At 37.0% G+C, this 20,997-nt stretch overlaps 1 protein-coding gene across 2 annotated transcripts in view; it reads right to left on the reverse strand.

Annotated features, from left to right (window-relative positions):
* Atp11c (ATPase phospholipid transporting 11C) overlaps window positions 1–20,997 on the reverse strand; it is a 182,689-nt gene that overhangs the window by 22,384 nt on the left and 139,308 nt on the right. For both annotated transcript variants that reach the window (XM_028754138.1, XM_028754139.1), the window contains 6 exons: window positions 16,848–17,111; window positions 14,165–14,339; window positions 9,940–10,042; window positions 7,366–7,511; window positions 1,258–1,317; window positions 746–873 (listed from right to left, as the gene is read on the reverse strand). In XM_028754138.1, the coding sequence (XP_028609971.1) occupies window positions 746–873; window positions 1,258–1,317; window positions 7,366–7,511; window positions 9,940–10,042; window positions 14,165–14,339; window positions 16,848–17,111 (876 nt within the window). The remainder of the gene's footprint in view (window positions 1–745; window positions 874–1,257; window positions 1,318–7,365; window positions 7,512–9,939; window positions 10,043–14,164; window positions 14,340–16,847; window positions 17,112–20,997) is intronic.

Genomic DNA, 20,997 nt, shown 5'->3' on the forward strand with positions numbered 1-20,997 from the left:
GGCTGACTAGCAACATAGCTTGAGTATCTCCATATGTATGTAGGAAATGTTATGTTGTTTAAAGGTCAAGAAGTTAGCTACCTCTTCTCTTCACAAAAGAATTATTTCAGTTTTCAAATTTCTATTAAGAATATAAAAATAACCAAATGTTTCACATCAATATTTTTCAAAATGTCTGAGTCGCTAAGTCCTAAAGGTGAAATATATAATGTCACTGCTAAAATTCAGTAGGACACTTTAGAGACCCATGTTGATATAGAAGTTGTCAACGTAACAATATTCTCTTGTCTAGGAACAAGCTAAGATTAAGTTTGATCAAAGTGGGTACTCATTGCTTACAGTGTTAGGATGGTAAGTTGCACTTTAGGCTGGGCCATAGTTATAATAACCTTTATTTTATATCTCTATGTAAGATTATGCAATAACTTGTGACCTAAACATATATCACAAATATATGCATTTAAGTACAGGACTGATACCTAGAGAAATGTACCACTTTCCTGTTGAATGATCTGTTTTAGCTGAACCACTTGATGAACCAAGTGATCAGTTCTGTGTCCTTCCTACCTGTAGATAAAATAAAATATACTACTTAAAAGCCCAGAATAGTGAATTATATACCAATAATACCAGGACTGACACAAAAAGATTTCACAAATTTTAGGCTAGTCTGAGCTACACCATGAATTCCAAACAAACTTGGACTATAGAGTGGGATATTGTCTGAATGATATGTCCAACCTACATATACAATCGAGGGTCCGCGGTCAGAGTATCAATGTTGATGTGCTGTTCCAGTAGACTGTAAGCCAGGATGGGCAGGGATGTGAAACAGATATTGTACATTGTAAGATAAGCAGCATCATAGAGTGGCTGAAAAGACAGACAAACAGGAAAACAATGGATTACGGTCATTCATCTATGAGATAATCATGTATTTGCAAAACTTCTAGTTAAATAGGTTTTTTAAAAAATGCTTTTTGGAGCAACGAAGAAAGTTTTGTAAATGAGGTCACTTTACCCAATAAAGATTAAAAATACTGAAAAATTCTGCCATGATTAACATGCCTGATCCTTTAATAGGATCAGGATCTTAATAATATTCCCTACTAACTTTACATAAGATTTTTCAGTTGTTAAAAATATAGATATTCAGTAGTTATTTAGAAAAGACCATATACATTCAAGCCAGGAGTCCTTAGAGAAACTAAACTTACAGTTCAGTATCTCTATACTTCTACTAAGAAGGGTGCATACCTGTTGTGAGAATCCACAGAAGAACTGGTACAAAAACTGTGGCAAAATGAAACAAAGGTTCTGGAAAATATTAAGACAAAAGTTAGTATTTTTATTTAATTAACTTTGAAACCAAAACAGAGCACTGTACAAAGTCATTCTTAAATCCTTCTACTGTTAGGATGCAATAGCTCTCTATTGAAAAGATGCAAAGAAATTAGTTTCAAATGAGTAATTCACACTAAGAGTAACTTTTGCCCTTACCTAAGTTAACGAATCTCACATATGAGAACCTCTTGCTATTTTTGAATTTTTTTTTCTTTATTTTTGGAGACAAGGTCTCACACTATAGTCCAAGGTAGTTTGGAACTTGCTATATATACTCTTATCTGGTCTCAAACTAATAGTTTTTCTTCTATTTCAGCCTTCCAAGTGCTAGAATTGCAATCATAAGACACCATGCCTGGTTTGCTATATTCTTGTTACAGGAAAGAAATAAATTCATTTGACATGATACAACACCTAATGTATTGTCCCTTAAATATCAATTGGATTCATACAATCACTACAGACTTACATAATACCCAAAGTGTATATTTTGATCTTAGTATCTGTGCTGTGTTCTGTTCAGAAATTATTTTCCTAGGCAAATGTGATCAAGGCTTTTTCCCACTTTCTCTTCTATCAGGTTTAGTGTATTCAACTTTATGTTGTGTGTTGTGTTGAATTTTGAGTATGGTGATAAATATGAATCTATTTGGGTTCTTCAATATGCAGCTGTACAGTTGGACCAGCAAAACTTGTTAAAATGCTGTATTTTTTTCCCAGTATGTATTTCTACCTTCCTTTTTTTAAAAAAAAAAAAGTAAGGTGCCCATGGATGTCCAGATTTATGTCTGAGCCTTCAATTTAGTTTTATTGAACAACATGTCTTTTTTTTTCTGGTGCTAATACCATGCTGTTATTACAGTAGCTCTGTAGCACAACTTGAACCTGGGGATAGTGATACATCCAACAGTTCTTTTATTATTCAGATTATTTAATGAGTTGGGGTGCTTTGTGTTTCCATATGAAGCTAAAGATTGTCCTTTCACGATCTGTGAAGATTTTATGGCATCTGCAGGGAATCCATGGATTGCTTTTGGTAGGTTAGCCCTTTTACTACATTAACCCTACCCTAACTCAAGAGCATGGGAGATTTCTCCATCTTCTGATATCTTCTTCAATTTCTTTCTTCAATGACTTGAATGATTTTTGGTTTGGGGAGTTAAGACTTGGTTTCTGTGTATAGCCCTGGCTATCCTAGAACTAGCTCTGTAAACCAGGTTGGCCTCAAACATAGAGAGATCCACCTGCCTCTGCCTCTCAAGTGCTGGGATTAAAGGTGTGTGCTACCACCTGGCTGAAGTTTCTAGTATACAAGTCTTGCTGAGTTAGAGTTCCCCCCAAATATTTTTTGTTATCTGAAGCTAAGTTGCTGGTTCCCTGATTTCTTTCTCAGCCTATTTGTAATTTGTATATAGGAGGGCTACTGATTTCTTTGAGTTAATCTTCTTTTCAGATATTTTACTGAAGGTGTTTATAAGTTATAGGAGTTGCCTGGTGGAATTTTGGAGGTCACTTATATATATCATCTGTGAATGACTGTACTTTGCCTTTTTCCTTTCCAATGTGCATCCTCTTGATCTCTGTCAATTGTATTACTGCTCCCACTAAGCTTCAAGTACTATATTGAATAGATATGGAAAGAATGGACAACCTTTTCCTGTTCCCGGTATTAGTGGAATTGCTTTGAATTTCTCTCCATTTCATTTGATGTTGGCAATAGGCTTGATGTAAAGGTATATTCCTTGTATCACTAAATTCTTGAGGACTTTTATCATGAATGGTATTGGATTTTGTCAAAGGCTTTTTCAACATCTAATAAAGTGATCATGTAGGTTTTTTTTTCTTTCAATTTGATTATATGATGGATTACACTGACAGATTTTTGTATGTTAAGCCATCCTGCCTCTCTCGGATGAAGCCTATTGGATCATGGTCTTAAGGATAGATGGGATAGTAAGAATCAAGGCAAAATAGTATTCATATTAAACATATATGGTAAAACCAGGCAAAATGGTGCATAGCTGTAACTCTAGTGCTCAGGAGGCAGAGGCAGAACAATGGCAAGTTTGAGGCCATTCTGGTCTACATAGGAAACCCCTGTTTTAAACACAAATATACATTTAAAACAGCAAAACCACCACAAGAACAAAACAACTCAAAATCCATGTATAGTAAGACAGTGTCAGACTGAGGAGTTACCTTAAAAGACAGAATAATGATCAAACAACAGAGAGTAAAATTTCTAAGAGATAAGTTGGAAAGTAATATATTCTAAAGGACCCCAGATGGATTATATCAGTAAGACTGAATGAAGAAACAAACACACAGACTTGTAACTAAAGTACTCCATTAATGGGGAAGCAATTTGAAAATGGATTCCTTCCAATCATCCAGACAGACAATTTACAATGCCCATAACTCCAGCTCCAGGGTAATATGGTGCCTTTGGGCACCTCCAATCACATACACATACTGACAAACACATATTATTAAATATATATCTTTTAAAAAGAAGAGCGAATGAATTTTTTAATGCTAAGCCAAAGATGGTTACAAGGTTAGAATTTCTTTCTGGACAAAAGAGCTGTATAATAGTGATGAGTCAGTAATGTAGATGATAATGGACACAGAAGGTATTACCTACAGAAATAATCTTTAATATCCTTTGTTGTGAATGAGGTCATAACAATTTCTAGCCATTGGTTAACATTTGGTAAGTTAAGACTTGTTTTGTTCTTTTAACAGACCATTCATTCCATCTGGTGGCACATGTTTAAATTACAGGACAAAATCCATTTGGAGGCAAATCAAGCTTTTTGGGAAAATTCAGATTACCAAACAAATCAACATGACAAATCTTCATGGGGACCTCCTATTAGGGAAAGGTCAAAAGAAATAATCAGTGATGCCAAGCCCAACAGACCCTAACTCGAGAGGAGACTCCTGGATTTAACCTACTGTGGAAATATAATTCTCATACTTCCTAGCTGTAGAACCAAGACCAGTTATAGAATTTCTCTGAGGTCTATTTTTTTATAGTATGAAATAGTTTATTTAGGGTATGGGGAGGGGAGCTGAGGAGAAAGTAGAGACAGAGGAAAGTGGGGTAGGGAATAGAGGCAAGCCAGGAACATATGGAGAGAGAGAAGGAGGAGAGGAATAGGGAGAAAAGAGACAGAGGGAGTAAGAGGTTAAGAGAGTAAGAGAGAGGTCTATTTTTTATATATTTAAAAATGAGCTACTACAACTTGCCTCATAGGATACTTGTCAGGATTAATTAACAAAACGCTTTTGTTTTATATACACTGGGTTCATTATCATCATCTAAATTGTAATCTTCCTTGCTCAATGTTTAGCCCCAAAATTAGTTAATACAGGCTGACAGGCAAATCTGGAACTTTAGGATATGAATGGAGATGATACACACACACACACACACACACACACAAAATCACATGCTATCTATACATTTTCGATTCTATATACATAGATACTTGTTATCTATAAACATTTTCCTTTCTTTTCTTTCTTGTTTTGGAGACAAAATCCCCAACATTTAACTCTGGCTGCTCTCAATCTCATGCAAACCAGGCTGGCCTCAATCAAACTCATAAGCAATTGATCCACTCGTTTCTACTTCCTGAGTGCTGAGATTAAAGGTGTGCACCACTGTAAGTGGTTCATTTTAAATTTTGTATTTAACAAATGCACATATGAGCCTTGGCATTTGGTGCTGTGTGTAGCAAGAATGATCACTGGTGATGATTCATTTGATGGCTCATAGATCAGAGAGAATGAATGAAGAAATAAAATAGGAGATGTTAGACAAGATGGTGGATATCATATAGGCTTGGTCTGATAGATTATCTAGGGAATAACCTGGGGAAGGCTAGATAACAGCTATCAGAAGGTGATAGCCACAACAATCTCTAGTCTAATCCAAAGTAAAATAGGAAACCTTGAAAAAAACAGAAAAAATACTGAATCTGACCTGAAGGGATAGCATAGTCTAGAGAACTTCCTCCTCTCTGTGAGAGTGATCGCTGAAACAATATTTAAAAGAAAGAGCCTCAAAAATCAGCATAATACTCTCAGTAAAATACAAAGGAAGAAGAAAGAAAGGAGACAAAAGTTATGCATGGTAGCTGCAGAGAAAAGATTTTCTGAAAAACCACCTTTTCCTTGGCTCTGAACTGGAGCAGCTGTAGAATACCATTTAAAAAGACCCCTGCTGAACTGATGGCTCCAGAGGTTCCAAACAATATTGGGCTGTACTCTCTGGAAACTCAAAGTGAACTATACGCTGAACCTGGCCAGCAAAATACCTCTACATTATAGTGAAGAAACATTGTATCAAAACCTCATAGTGCTCAGCTAGGTGAAAACCTGGTCAGAGACAATGTAAACACAGACAAGTTGCCAAAGCAGAATACCCAAGATAAGACAAACGGCTAAATGAAATAAGCAAACATAGGATATGAAAACAGAATTCAACAGAGCTAGAAATACTAAAATAGAAAACAAATAGAAATACTGGAAACAAATTTTCAGTAAGTCAAATGATAATCGCCTTAAAAAGCTTTACCAATAGAATGGAACAGAATGTCAGGGCTTAAAGACAAGGCAGAGGAACTGAAACATAAGACAATGACAAAGCTAAGTTAATATAAACAGAGATGGCTCAATGAGTAAGGGCATCTGCTGCCAAGCCTGGCAATCTGAGTTTGATACCCAGGACCTACATGATAAAGGGAAAAAAACTGACTTCTTCAAGATGCTGCAGCATCTATGTATGAGTGTATGTACACACACACACACGCACACACACACACACTCCCTCTCTCTCTAAATGTAATTTTGATAAAGGTAAAAAATAATAAGTTACAATCAGAACATTTGAGATCCATGGTGTGATGGTTTGTATATGCTCTGCCCAGGGAGTGACACTATTAGGTGTGGGCCTGTTAGAGTAGGTGTGTCACTGTGGGTGTGGGCTTTAAGACCCTCACCCTAGCTGTCTGGAAGCCAGTATTCTGCCAGCAGCCTTCAGATGAAGATGTAGAACTCGCAGCTCCTCCTGCACCATGCCTACCTGGATGCTGCCATGCTTCCTGCCATGGTGATACTGGACTGAACCTCTGAACCTGTAAGCCAGCCCCAATTAAATGTTCCTTATAAGAGTTGCCTTGGTCATGGTGTCTGTTCACAGCAGTAAAACCCTAACTGAGATACATGGAAAGTCCAAAAGGCTCCAGAAGGGCCTTTTGTTAAAGAAACAGAAAGCAATTTCAACAAAACCATAGCAGAAAATTTCACAAGTGTAGGCTAGCCAGAACTATATGGTGAGATCCTGTCGCAGCAACAGCAACAACAACAACAACAACAAAATATCAAAAACAAAAACCCTAAAAGAACAAACCAAAACAACAACAACAACAAAACAACCAAACAAAAACTTCTAAAGGATGATGAATGGGACACTGAAATCAAGGAAGGAATTAAAAAAAAAAAAACCCCAGAGAACTGAATGAAAATGAAAATACAACATACTCCCAAAAATAATAGAAGAAAAAAACTGAAATGAAAAGATACATATGCAAAAACTAGAATCAATGAAACAAGCATTTGATCCTTCGAAAGGATAAAAAAGTTCCATAAACCTTTAGCTGAACAAAAATATCTCTTTGGCCTGGATCTATATACACTTAATGGATAAAACATTATTATCCATGATTAAACATTATTAAATTTAATTTATACTTTAAGAAAGCTGACTTCAAAATAACTTCAAATCTTTTATATCCACAATACTGCCTTGGTTTTGATTCACAGAAATTAACTTGCAGAGTTCAGCATTGTGGTACATATCTGTAATTCTAGCACCTGGGAGGCTGTGGCAGAGGATTATGTGCCAGCCTCAGTTACAAAACAAGTTTAATTCAAATCTGGGCTACATAGCAAAATCCTGTTTCAAAAATAATCCCCTGCAAAACAGTTAAATTATAATATTTGATCACATACCTTGTAGAAGAAATACTGTACAAGATGTGCTATTCTCACATAGTATAGATGTCCATGAGCCAATAGCAGTTTCTTTAAATGCTTAAACTTTGGAACAGAATAATCACTATTCCTGGCTGCTTGACGACCTTCTTTTCCTTTAATACCTAAAGAGAGAATATCTCCATTTAGTGCCAATTTGTTTACAATGACCAAATGCCTGATTTGTTTTTATATTTTTAAGTTGCTTAAATCAAAGTACAAATCAAGTGTGTACCTTAGGTTTAGTTTTTTAAAAAATGAAAATGGCTTAGGCTGCGAGGCTTAGCACTGCAAGGGAATATAAATAAAAGATTAAAATATAAAAATATAAATATATAAAAATATCTCTCTGGGTTCCCTGAGGGACAAGCCTGACTGCATAGGGGTTGACGTCAAAAGTATCCCCTCTCCAGGAAAAAGACATCGGGACGGGTATGGCCCTCATGCCTCACTGGACAACGACAGGGGGACTGGAGCCATTACAAGGTCCCCTTCAAGTACTGGAGGTCAGGCCTCTATCCCCGCCTTTGCAAGATTAGAATTGCCACAGCCCTTCTATACTTAGAGAAGGGAGGAGATGTCAGGGGCATCCCTGCTTACCCACTGAAGGCCTAAAATCAGCCATAGGCCTAAAATCAGCAATAGGCCTGTCATACATGTATACTAACACCAAGTCTTGGGTCTCAGTGGAAAAACATTGAAACAGATGGCTATAAGCTAATGTAAACAGGCAGCTTTTGTGGAAATTTACAAGCCTGAGCAGCCATAGACCATGTAAATAGGTAGCCTGGGCAGACAATACCAACTTAGATAAGGACAAGCGAGTCATAGGCAGAGTCATAGTGACTTGTCCCCTGAACCTTTACCCAGCTGACACCTGGTTCTGAAGATATCTGTATTCCCCCTGAACACCCACTCTCCAGTGTCATTCCCTTCCCCACATCCTGCCTTTCTGTGTTTATAACCCCTGTGTGAATGAATTACTATTTGAGAAAAAATAAATTATTAAAAAAATATATCAATCCATTTCCATTTGAAGTAGAAACCTAAGCAGATCCTACTGTTATTCTTAAAGTCTTGAACGACTTTCAGAGCTAGTTGGGGACCATGTTATCTCTCCCCATTAGCATGTGTTCTTTATGTATGGGTAGACTCCAATGTAGAGAGGTGGAAGAATAATGTATCCCAGGTAAGACTTTTAAGCTGTATTTTGTTTTGACCTCAGATGATATTTAACCAAGTTTACGTGCTATATCTAAATTCAAATGACTTTTAATGGATTTTAAAAATAAAAGAACATACACTCAAAAGTTAAAAAAAATGAAAATGGGCTTTAACAGTGCCATTGACACATCAAATAAAAATATGTTTAACTGGTAAGCTATTTGTTAATAATATAAAACAATTAAGAACAGTCATTATTTCATGTACAAAGCAAAAAGTTATCTGGCAGGGAAAAAGCCACCTGAAAATTATTTAAGGCTTTCAGTATGTGCTTAATTGTGCACAACACTAAACTGGCTGTGATATTAAGGCAACTCAGAAGTCTGGGTTTTGCAGTCAGGGAAACTAATGAGAAGACAGTGTACCCCCGTCCCTGAATGAGGCTGAATAGCTACACATGGATTTTATGAGTCACAGGCCATTTCTACATTAGGTAATCAATGAGCAAACGTAGAATTCCATGTTAAAGCATTCTACTTCTGAATGGAAGAAATCTGGGAATTTAAACGTCACTATAACAATTTCCAAGATATTAATTTTATATGTCCTCCCAATCCATTGCCCAATGATGTTGAGATGTTGAATGTTTAACAGAAATCAGGTGGGTGAAAACCTGATGACGGTGGTAGAAAAACTGTTGGTGTATAGCAACGTAAGACTTCAAGCCCAGAGCCTAAGGTACTCATAAATATCACTGTGTGGAAAATGAGCCAATTAGTGATGAGCACTTAACCTCTAACAGTTAATAATGTCAAAAGAAAAAGAGCAGTAACAGAGTAGGCAGCTTGGCTGGAGGTGTAAAAACATTAATAAAATATCATTTATGCTGTCAAAATAACATCTACACAATTAATTGTGACTCAGGTATGTTTGAAAAATCCACTTTGTAGTTGGGTGGTGGTGGCACATGTCTTTAATCTCAGCACTTGGGAGGCAAAGGCAGGTAGATCTCTGAGTTTGAGGTCAGACTCAAACTGATCTACACAGAGAGATCTACACAGAGAGTTCCAGAACCACAGGGCTACACAAAGAAACTCTGTCTCAAAACAAACAAACAAACAAAAAAACCATAAAAAGACAAAACAAAAGGAAAAAAGAAAAAGGAAAAACCCACTTTGTTTGGCAAATATAAAAATACCCTCTAATTACACTATTAGTAGGACTTTTGGAATACTTACTATTAGACAAAATCTTTCATTAGATTAACAACTATTTCCAAACTCAAATTCCAGGTGACTAACCAAAACAATGTAGAGTAAGCATGACTCAACCTACAAAGAATACTAATAATAAGATTTTCTAGAGGCCGTCACATTAAATATTTCTTACCTATTCCCACATGGGATTCCAAAATCATACTGACATCATTGGCACCATCACCTATCGACAGTGTTATGGGGCTGCCTTTCAAGTTCTTCACCATTCTGACAATCTAAACAGTAAATACAAAAGAGACAGAAAAGTCAAGAGCAGAATGAGTAACAACTCAATACGGTTTATTGTCATTTATAAGTAAACAGAAATATATGAGTTCTCAGGTATAAAGTAACAAGTCATTTCAAATGCAACACTAACACCTCATTTGTTTAAACATCTGCATATGCATAAATGCTCAAAACATTTCCTGCCCTGCTTAATAAAAGCCGGCATGTCTCCTTCTTTTGCCATCTTTTCACCTGATCTTTTAAGACTATATTGTGAATGTGTAAGAGTGGAGACCATAAATTGGATTTGAGGTAACATGTATAAAGCCACTAAAAGAAGAATGGAAAAATCAGAGTAGTGCTTTGGTTACATTCTATTCCCTCTTTTCTGAAGTCATCTCCCTTAGAATATCCCAATGAGATAGGGACTCCACAAGAAGATCAACAGAGTCATCTATTCTGGACCCTTGAGGAGTCTCAGAAACTGAACCACCAATCAAAGAGGATACACGGACTGGACGTAGGCCTCCCTGAACATATGTAGCAGATGTGCAGCTTGATCTTCTTGTGAGTCCCCCAACAACTAGAGTAAGGGGGCTTACCTTGATTCTGTTGCCTAACTGTGGATCCCATTCTCCTAACTGGGCTGTCTTTTCTGGCCTCAGTGGAAAGGATGAGCCTGGTCCTGCAGTGATTTGTTGTACCAAAGCAGGCCTTCCCAACTTCTCAAAGGAGAAGGGAAGAGGGGATGAGAGAAGAGTTATGTGTGTGTGTGTGTGTTGGGGGAGAATGGTAGGGATGGCTGTGACTGGGATATAAAGTGAATAAATAAATATATTAATGGAAAAAAGAATATCTCAATAGTAATTATGGAACTTATGCTAATTTTTGTACCTATATGGCTTCCAATTAAATTTTAGTAATTTTCTTCACTACCCAACATGGTTTGTTCTTTCTTTTGGATAGCTACATTTCAAAGGGAGTATCTTAAGGGAGGTGAGAGTTGTAGAAAAATATTCAAGATGGGTGTACAAATTCAGTTACTTTTCAAATAGTATCTTATCTAGATGTGAATATGATGGCAGCATGGCTCTGTGTGATGTTCAAGGCAAAATACTGAACAAAAAATGTTCACCTCTGGTGTTAAACAAGTTCTACTTTAGGGTTTTCCAAAGCCTCCTCGGAAAGTTCCTTGTGGAAATGTTTGGGTCAAAGTTGTCTTCCCACTCTGTTTCAGATAGTCATTGCTTGCTATCTATTCTTAAGACTCCTTGGGATTTAAAGCCTTAACAAGACAAATGTTTCAGCTACTAAATAATGCTTTCTAAAAAGTCTATCTCCTTGATTTCTCTAACTGATCAGCATAAATAAAATTCATTTTCAATATAAATGAAGTGATTATAAATAATCTATGCAAGGAAGCCGTACCATAGTTTCTTTAAATAAGACTAAGATTTTAGTAGTGTTAAAAGCATTAAAAAATTCCTACATGTCTAATGTCGTTCAACATAAAAATGAAGTGAAATGTTAGCTTTTGTCTGATCTCTCTTCTTAATTTGGTTCCTATACAGAGCTTTACAAACGATTGTCAGAAACAGTATCTTATTTTTTAAGAAGGTAAAGCTAAAGAATCCAAACTCCATTCAGTTTTAACGGGCTATAACAATGGCTAATTCGTACTTGGTATACTATGTGCAGCAATGATCTCTATACCTCAAAGATTAAACACTGCAGCCTGGAAGGCAATAAAATCATCAAGGGTGACAATGTTTGCAAGGAAAATATAGGTTAGGTTGAAAGATTAATTTGTCCTTGTGGAAAAAAAAAAACCAAAAGGATTTGTGGTCACTGACAATAAAGTCATGAAGGATTTGGTAAGGTAGACATAGAGTTTTCCCCCTAATCTCTCAAGTTACCCACACTAATAGTTTTTCTCTAAGCTGTCGGTGGCTTTCAAGAAAAAGAAGTAACTTATCTAAAATAGCTTTATTCATCAAGTATAAATGTATGTAACATACCATTCAAAATAATAAATACCATTCAAAATAAAAAATGAAGAGGTATGGTCATTGAAAAACATGTAAATGAAATAGAGATTAGTTACAAATACAAGTATATTAGATAGCCAGATAAACAATAAAGATAACAAAATATGCTATCTGTACAGGAGTACATGACATTATCCAATTATCTATATGAAAGCTGGTGACATGGCTCAGTGGGTAAGGACACCTGCTACCAAGTATTAAGACCTGAATTTGACTCCTGAAACCCACATGGAAGGAACAGACTTTTTCAAGCTGTTTTCTTATCTCCACGTGTGCAACAAAGTACATGTACCACATGATAAATAAATCAATGTAAAAATTTCCATATAAGAAAGCTTATGATAGCAAGTAGGAGGAAAATATTTGTCAATTAGGCATTATTTTACAGAAGCATAATTTAAATCATGAAATTCTAGTAAAATTTGTGTGTGCAGAGAAAGAATAGTGTATTCCCAGAGAAAAAGGAATGATATCCAAAAAGCATGCAGGGAAGTGAAGATAACAAACACTGATAAAGTAGGTCTGGTGTGATCATATCAACACACTTTCACATATAGATAATAGATTCAGGTCAACATGGAACGGTATTTATTGTCCAAGCACTAGAGTATAGAAGGCACTGGTAGAAAACAAACTGAAGAGGAATCAAAGGGGTGCTAGGAGGCTACTTACAGAAGGAGTTTAATGAGCTCTGAAGAAAGAAACAGGCAGAAAAGACTAGTAAAATGTACTAGAAAAGTATAAGAAACCAATAATGATTTTGGGTTTAAAAGTCAAAACTCTAGTAAGCTTGGTTATAGAAATAATAGGAAATACAAGAAAAAAATGATGGTTAAGGCTGCAGAGAAGGCAGAATTGGAACAATAAAAACAATCCCAAGAAGATGGGTTTGTAAGAAACTAATGAAGTAAGACTCCCAAAAATTTAGACAGAAGATAATGACTTAAACTATATGGACACAAGAGATGAGAAGGTAATAGTCTATAAAAGTAACAGCAGTGACAAAGATAAAATACATCGAAGTCTGACTCACAAGATGCCCTATGTTAGTTATGAGAAGGAAAAAAGTATGGACAACACCAAAAGGTTTCATGAAAATGAAAGCTATGACCAAAAATGGGTAGAATAAATAGACTATAATGTGAGATTCAGGGAACAAAAGAAAAATGGCTCCAGTAACAGGAATAAAATAAGAACATGGAAGAAACAAATTGTTCAAGAAAATTGTAAAATGTGTCTTGTGAACTATAATTTAATGTGATAGTAGAGAATCCAATTGGTGATGTCTAGCAGACACCTAGAAACAGGAGACTTAATCTTAAGCAAAAGTCAGGTCTGGAGCTGTATCAGTGGAAGGCGGAGAAATGGAAAAGAGGGAGAGGGGAGAGGTTAGGAGAGGGGAGGAAAGGGGAGAGGAGAGGAGGGGAGGGGAGAGGAGAGGAGAGGAGGGGAGGGGAGGGGAGGGGAGAGGAGAGGAGAGGAGAAGAGGAGAGGGCTAACAAATGTCTTTAACCTCAGTTTCAATGATTCTGATGCCCTCTGATGGCCTCTGTAGACACTAGGAACCCAAGTGGTGAAGATATATACATGCAGGTAAAATACTTCAACACATCAAAATAAAATAAAACATTAAAAATTTAGGATAAAACTTAATGAAAAGATACAACAATGAGAAAGAGAAGGAAAATATCAGCATTTTGAAAGAACATAAAAATCAAGGATGATTTTGAGGAGACTGTAAATGATAGCACCAACTGTAGTAGAGAAACAAGGAAAAGACTAGTGCTCAATGAACTGGTTTATCTGTAATCAAGTCAGTGGAACAAGAAAAGACCTAACAGGATACATACAGGTAATAATACCATGAGGAGGAAGGAACACAAGGTAGAGGCAGTAGAAACTAAGTCCTTATTAGAGAACTATAAAAGGTAAAGAAGTGGTCAGCAAGCTTGAGTGTACAAGATACAGTACAGATTTAAAATCATTTGAAAGACACTACAGAGTTTGCTCACAAAAAGCCAGGGAGAGAAATGAGATGTGTACAGAGGACCCAGAATGAAAAAGTAACTAATATCCAGTTACCTGGGCTTTTTGTAATGGTGCCATCCGGCAGCAGAGCACTGCAGTACATTTCATACAGATTTGTAGAAAAATACTCTTATAGTTGTTTGAGCTACAGTCTTGACTAGAATTTAGTATGAGTGACAATGTGGAGCCATCAATGATTAATCCATATTCCTGATGCTCTGTCCATGCTCTGAAAAAGATTTTTAAAAATGTATTTATAGTTCTTATATAGTTAGAATTAAGACCTTGATTTCTATTTTGTTTTGAGACAGATCTCACATAGCTCAAGCTAGCCTTCAATTTACTCTACAGCTGAGGTTGTCTTTTAACTCTGATTTTCCTGTTTCCACTTCTCAAGTTCTGGGACTAAGGGCACACATCACCATACCCTGCATGATTTTGAGTTTCTCAATCACTGAGGGGGAGTATTCCAGATAAGTGAAGTCACCAGTTCTAGTTTCCTTCATCAATCATCCCAAAGAATAAATTGTCTCTAATAAGAGAATAGTGACTTTTGGTTAGAAAAAGGTACTTAGGGAGAAAATGAAGATATCAGACAGCCAAAGTGGGAGGAAATGTTAGCACCGTGGTAGACTTCAAGAAAAAGTCAGTGTTTTTACATTTTTACTGTGTGTGTGCTCGTGTGCACAGGCATGGCACATAGGTGGAGGTCAGAGGGCCATTCTGGAATTGTTTCTGGAGATCAAACTCAGGGCAAAAGGCTTGTGAAGCAACTGTTTTTAGATGATGAGCTATTGCACTGGCCTAAGTAGAGTTTTAGGGAAGATGTAATTGATAATGCAACTTCAGTAGAGAAATGACGAAGAAAACAAAATGAACAAAGTAGATTGTATCAAGTTTGCCTATTAAAAAGCCTGTAGAGTAATAAGAACACAAATAACAGGCAACAAGGGGCAAATAGTGCAATGGGGAGCAAGGACTGCCCACACAGTTGATTCTAAGTTTTGAAAATTTTGAAAACGAAGGTGGTTGTGCAGTCTGACTATAAAATTTTAAAATTTTAAATTTTATAAAATTTAGAATTAGTCTTTTGAACTACAAGGTTAATTAGTTAGAGTATTATGATATGATACAAAATTCAATATAAAGATAACTCTACAGTTAATCCGAAACTCTTGGAGAAATAGAGAAAAGATAACATGACTTAAGAGCAAACAAATACAGCACCTGTGCCTGAATGACAAAGGTAATCCATAGAACACGGATTTTCAAATATGGCAAAACATCAAGAAGATATATTGTTCATTAAAGAACATTATCTAAATACATACATGTATCATTTAAATAAATACAATTTTATATCAGCTAGGCGTTCTTAACCCTAGCCTACTTATATCAAAAGAACTGTTCATACCTAGCTCCATTTGTAGACTAAATCTGAAAATACTGGACAATGTAGACAATGAGAACAATAAAGGATGCCTTGTCTCTGGGCACTAAGATATTATGGATCAGAAATTTTTCTTGAGACTCTTAGACTCCATAAATCTTTTTTTCCTTTGCTAGTTTAAGACAGAATCAAAGTTTATTTAGTTCCTGTTGGAGTACTGAGACACACTAATTCCCATGGAAAATAGACTAGGACCTCAAAAGTTGTGGAAACAGATCCAGAGTCTGATGGTATTATATGTGTAGATTCTAAATGTTTACAAATTTACCTACTTCAAAAGTTTTTTTTTTTAAAAAAATGAAAACAATTACTGTTATAACCCAGAAAATTCACTACTGAGTATATACAAGAGTAAAATGTATGTCCAAGAGATATATGTGCTCTAGTGTTCAATACTATTCACAAGAGCCCAGATGGAAACCACCTAAGTATCTATCAACTAATAAGAGAAAAAGTATGGCACATACATAACTTAGAATGCTATTCAGGTACAAAAATGAAATTCTGTCATTTGCAACAATATAGACAAAATGAAGGTCATTATATTATGTGTAATAAGGAAGTAAAAAAATCCAGGCATAAAAAGACAAGCAGCATATGATTTCACTCATATGAAACTCAAAGCATTGATGTCATGAAGTGGTTACAAAGGCTGGGAGAGTATGTGAATATAAGGGTGGGAAAAAGTTGATCAAAGGGTATTAAGTAATATTTAGACAAGATAAAAGAAATTTTAGTATATTATCTGTACAGTGGGGTGACTATATGCAATATCATTTTCATAAATTTCAGAATGTTAAATTCTGGAACTTTTTATTGTAAAGAAAAGTGCTTTGGGAAAAATGTGTTTAGCTACAATTTAAACATTATACAGTATATGCATGCATTAAAATATCACATTAGCCTATTAATGTGTACAATTTTATGCTTTTGTGTACATTTGAATTATAAATTCATTTAAAAAAAAGAAACTGAGAGCTGGGGATAACTCAGTGGTAGAGTGCTTACTGAAGACAATGTCAGGCCCTAGGTTCCATTTGCCAAACAAATTTTGATCTTTCATACTAAATATTGAGAAATCTATTTGTCTTTTATATTAAGAGAGATATAGAATGATAAACGATCTCAAATGGAGAATTAGCCAACTCCTCAGGGAAGGTTTTAACTTACAAGAAAAACAAATCAACGAAGAATGGTAAGTTACAGCAAATAGAGCTTTTGACAAAAACAATCTGCTATTTACATTTGGATCAATGTATAAATTAAGAAATAGATGTACTTTCTTACTTTTTAAGGCTTCTAGTGCTTTTAGGAAATTCATGCAGCAACTTCTTACGATATTCAATTAACAGTTCATGTAACCGATCTTCTTTCCTTTCACTTTCTTCAATGGTTTTTGTGGTCAGTTCCAAGAGCTCAGTATTGGTTTGGAAAAGGCGGCAGGCATAGCAAGTAGATTTGGCTGTTTCCATTTTGTCCCCAGTAAGCACCCAGACTTTTAAGCCAGCCGCATGGAGAGCTTCAATGGTCTCTGCAGCCTGATCTTGCAGTCTAAAAACATAAAGAAACCGAGTTAATTTCTAAACTTCATGAGAGAAGAAGGACTGTTCAAGTACGCATTCTTATAGCTCACTAGCAAGGCCATTCTAGGATCCTTATCATAGTTGGGTTGTCTCTGACAAAATGAGAAGAGCTAAAACATTCTAATTAGATATGGGGGATATTAGTAAACTCTTATCATTGAGGAACTTTTAATATTAGGAAAGCTGCTGAGTGTTGTAGCTTGTCTTTAATTCCAGCGCATGGGAGGCAGTTGCAGGCAAATCACTGTGAATTTGAAGCTAACATGGTCTCTATAGGGTGTTCTAGGCAAGCCAGGCCTGCACAATTAACATGCTGTCTTATCAAAAGCAAAATAAACAAAAACGTAAACCCAGTTATTTCCCATGATAATTTAAGAATAACACTGAAAAGTAAAGGATAGAAAAATGACACTTTCTTTGGGTTTCTTTCGGATGCCAGAGTATCAATGAAATTTGACAAGAGGAGAAAGAGAAAGAGAAGCAACAGGATGTAAGAAATAATAATAAAAGCAGGGCATATGATTAAAATATATGCATGTACAGGCTAGCCCAGGCAGACTTCCGTTCTCCTGCCACCTCTCTGAGCAACTTATCAGAGCTGCTGACCCTGAACCATACAGGTAAGCTTCTCTTCCTCAACCCATCTCCCATGCTTGGAGTTCTCTGAAGCAAGCCAAGTTGCCCTGAGCAGCTTGCTATTCTAGGGGGCATCTATTCTTCCCCAACCTCCCCACCCACCTTCAGCAACTGCTGATCCCAGACAATACAGGATAGCTTACCTTCTCCCACCCATCTTCCCTCCCTATGGCTGAATCCTCTGGAACAAGCCAAGCTGCCCTGAGCAGCCTACTAGCCCAGGAGGACATCCATTATCCACCCACCTTCATCTGATCTGTAGCTCCTGAACCATGCAGACCTACAGATCCTGGACCACACAGACCTGCAGATCTGGAACCATAAACCCAAAGACACCCATCAGAGGCCTGCCACACCATGACCATCAAGATTCACCCTGTTCCCAATACCTCCTACGCTCTCTCCTAATACCTACTACAAGAATATCCAGGTACCAAAACAATCCAGAACTTCAAGTTGCTGAAGAAAGAAGCTGAGGAAGTATCAGAAGATGGGAAGATCTCCAATGTTCATGGATTGGTAGGATTAACATAGAGAAAAATGGCCATCTTACAAAAAGCAGTCTGAATTCAATGCAATCTCTATCAAAATTCCAACCCAATTCTTTACAAACCTGAACAGAGCAATTCTCAACTTTATACGAAAAAATAAAAAAGCTAGGATAGTCAAAACAATCCTGAATAATGAAAGAACTTTGGGAGGAATCTCCATCCCCGACCTCAAGTTGTACTATAGAGCAATAGTGATAAAAACTTCATGGTATTGATAGAGAAACAGGTTGACCAATGTAATCAACTCAAAGACCCAGAAATAAACACACAAACCTATGAACATTTGATTTTTGATAAAGAAGCCAAAACTATACAATGGAAAAAAGAAAGTATATTCAACAAATGGAGCTTGTCCAACTGGATGTCTATATGTAGAAGAATGCAAATAGATCCATATCTATGATCCTGAACAGGTGGATCAAGAACCTCAATATAAAACTGGATACATTAAATCTCAATGCCTTGAACAAATTGGTATAGGAGAGAAGTTCCTGAACAGAACACCAATGGCTTAGGCTCTAATATCAACAACTGATAAATGGGACCTCATGAAACTGCAAAGCTTCTGTAAGGCAAAGGACACTGTCAATAGGACAAAATGGCAGAAAGGATTTTTACCAACCCTACATGTGACAGAGGGCTAATATCCAACTTTTTTTTTTTTTTGGTTTTTCAAGACAGGGTTTCTCTGTATAGCCCTGGCTGTCCTGGAACTCACTCTGTAGACCAGGCTGGCCTCGAACTCAGAAATCCGCCTGCCTCTGCCTCCCAAGTGCTGGGATTAAAGGCGTACGCCACCACTGCACGGCAATATCCAACATTTAAAAAGAACTCAAGAAGTTAGACACAAACAACCGAAATAACCCAATTAAAAAATGAGGTACAGAACTAAACATTGAATTCTCAACAGAGGAATTTCAAATGGCTGAGAAACACTTAAGGACCTTGAGATTCTACTTTATACCCATTAGAACGGCTAAGATCAAAAACTCGAATAATAGCACATACTGGTGAGGATGTGGAGCAAGGAGAACACTCTTTCATTGTTGGTGGGAGTGCGACTTGTACAACCACTGTGGAAATCAATTTGGTGGTTTTTCAGAAAACTGGCAATAGTTCTACCTCAAGACCCAGCTATACCACTCCTGAGCATATACCCAAAAGATGCTCGAACATCCCACAGAGACACTTGTTTTAACTATGTTCATAGCAGCTTTATTTGTAATAGCCAGAAACTGGAAACAACCTAGATACTTCTCAACTAGAAGAGTGGATAAAGAAAATGTGGTACAGCTACTGGCAAGAAATCAATGAGGATGTCTTTAGCTGTTACTCACAGCACTGAGAATGTGGAACCTGAAGAGGCCACCTCCTATAGTGGCATAAGAACTCCAACTGGTTCGATAGAGACACCAACTCACCCACAAAACTTTCAACCTCAAATTTATCCTGTCTACAAGAAATGCAGGCATGTGGGAGGAAGCAGAGACTGAGGCAATGGACAACCAATAACCAGCCCAACTTGAGACTCAGCCCATGGACAAGCACCAGTCCCTAACACTATTAATGATACTCTGTTATGCTTGCAGATAGGAGCCTAGCACGGCTCACCTTCAAGAGGTCCCATCCAGCAGCTGACTCAGAAGGATGCTGACACACACACAGCCAAACTGTAGATGGGGCTTGGAGACTCTTAGGGAAGAATAGAAGGAAGGATTGCAGTATCTAAAGGGATAGGAACTCCACAGGAAGACCAACAGAATCAACTAACCTGAACCATTGGGGCTCTCAGAGACTGAACCACCAACCAAAGAATATGGGCTGGACAATGACCCCTGCACATATGTAGCAGATATGCAGCTTGGTCTTCACGTGGGTCCTGAACAACTGGAGTGGGGGCTATCCCTAAAGATGCTGCCTATCTGTGGAATATGTTCTTTTAGGTAGGCTGCCTTGTCTTGCCTCAGTAGGAGAGGATGCGTCTAGCCTCAGAGACTTGATGTGCCAGGGTTAGGGGGTACCCAGTTGGGGCCCCTACCAGGGCAGAGGAGAAGAGGAAGAGGGATGGGGGAAGGACTGTAGGAGGGGTGACCGTGAGGGGGGACAGTTAGGGGGATATAAGTAAAAAAAAATAAATTACACACACACACACACACACACACACACACACACACTCACACACACGAATGCAAGTATAAAACTTCTTAACTTTTTGTAACATATGTTAATTAAAATTTTTAGGAGGTGACTGAAGAGATGGTTAGGTATTAAAGCATGTTTTATTCTTCCAGGACTCTAGTTTGATTCCCAGCACACACATCAAATGGCTCCCAAGAGCCTGTGGCTCCAGCTACAACAGATCATTGGTCTTTGTGCTTCGGTGCTCCCACATGCATGGGATTGTCATTGCTCCCCACTCTACACTTGCACAAAAAAAATGGATGAACATGGAAAGGTTTAAGTGGAGGTTAGAATGAATAGGAAAGAGGAGGCAATTGGGCAAGAGGGCAAACAAAAACAAAGGATGTATGGAAAGTGTCATATGGAAACTTGCTATTTGGTATGCTAAGTAATATAATTTAAGAAAACATATAGAAGTTCGTTGAGATGTGTGGACATTGGGTCTTGGAAAGTACTTGTTTGAGTACTTCAATACAGATACATGGT

Source organism: Grammomys surdaster, unplaced genomic scaffold, assembly GCF_004785775.1.
Source record: "Grammomys surdaster isolate TR1022 unplaced genomic scaffold, NIH_TR_1.0 125982, whole genome shotgun sequence".
NCBI lineage: Eukaryota > Metazoa > Chordata > Mammalia > Rodentia > Muridae > Grammomys > Grammomys surdaster.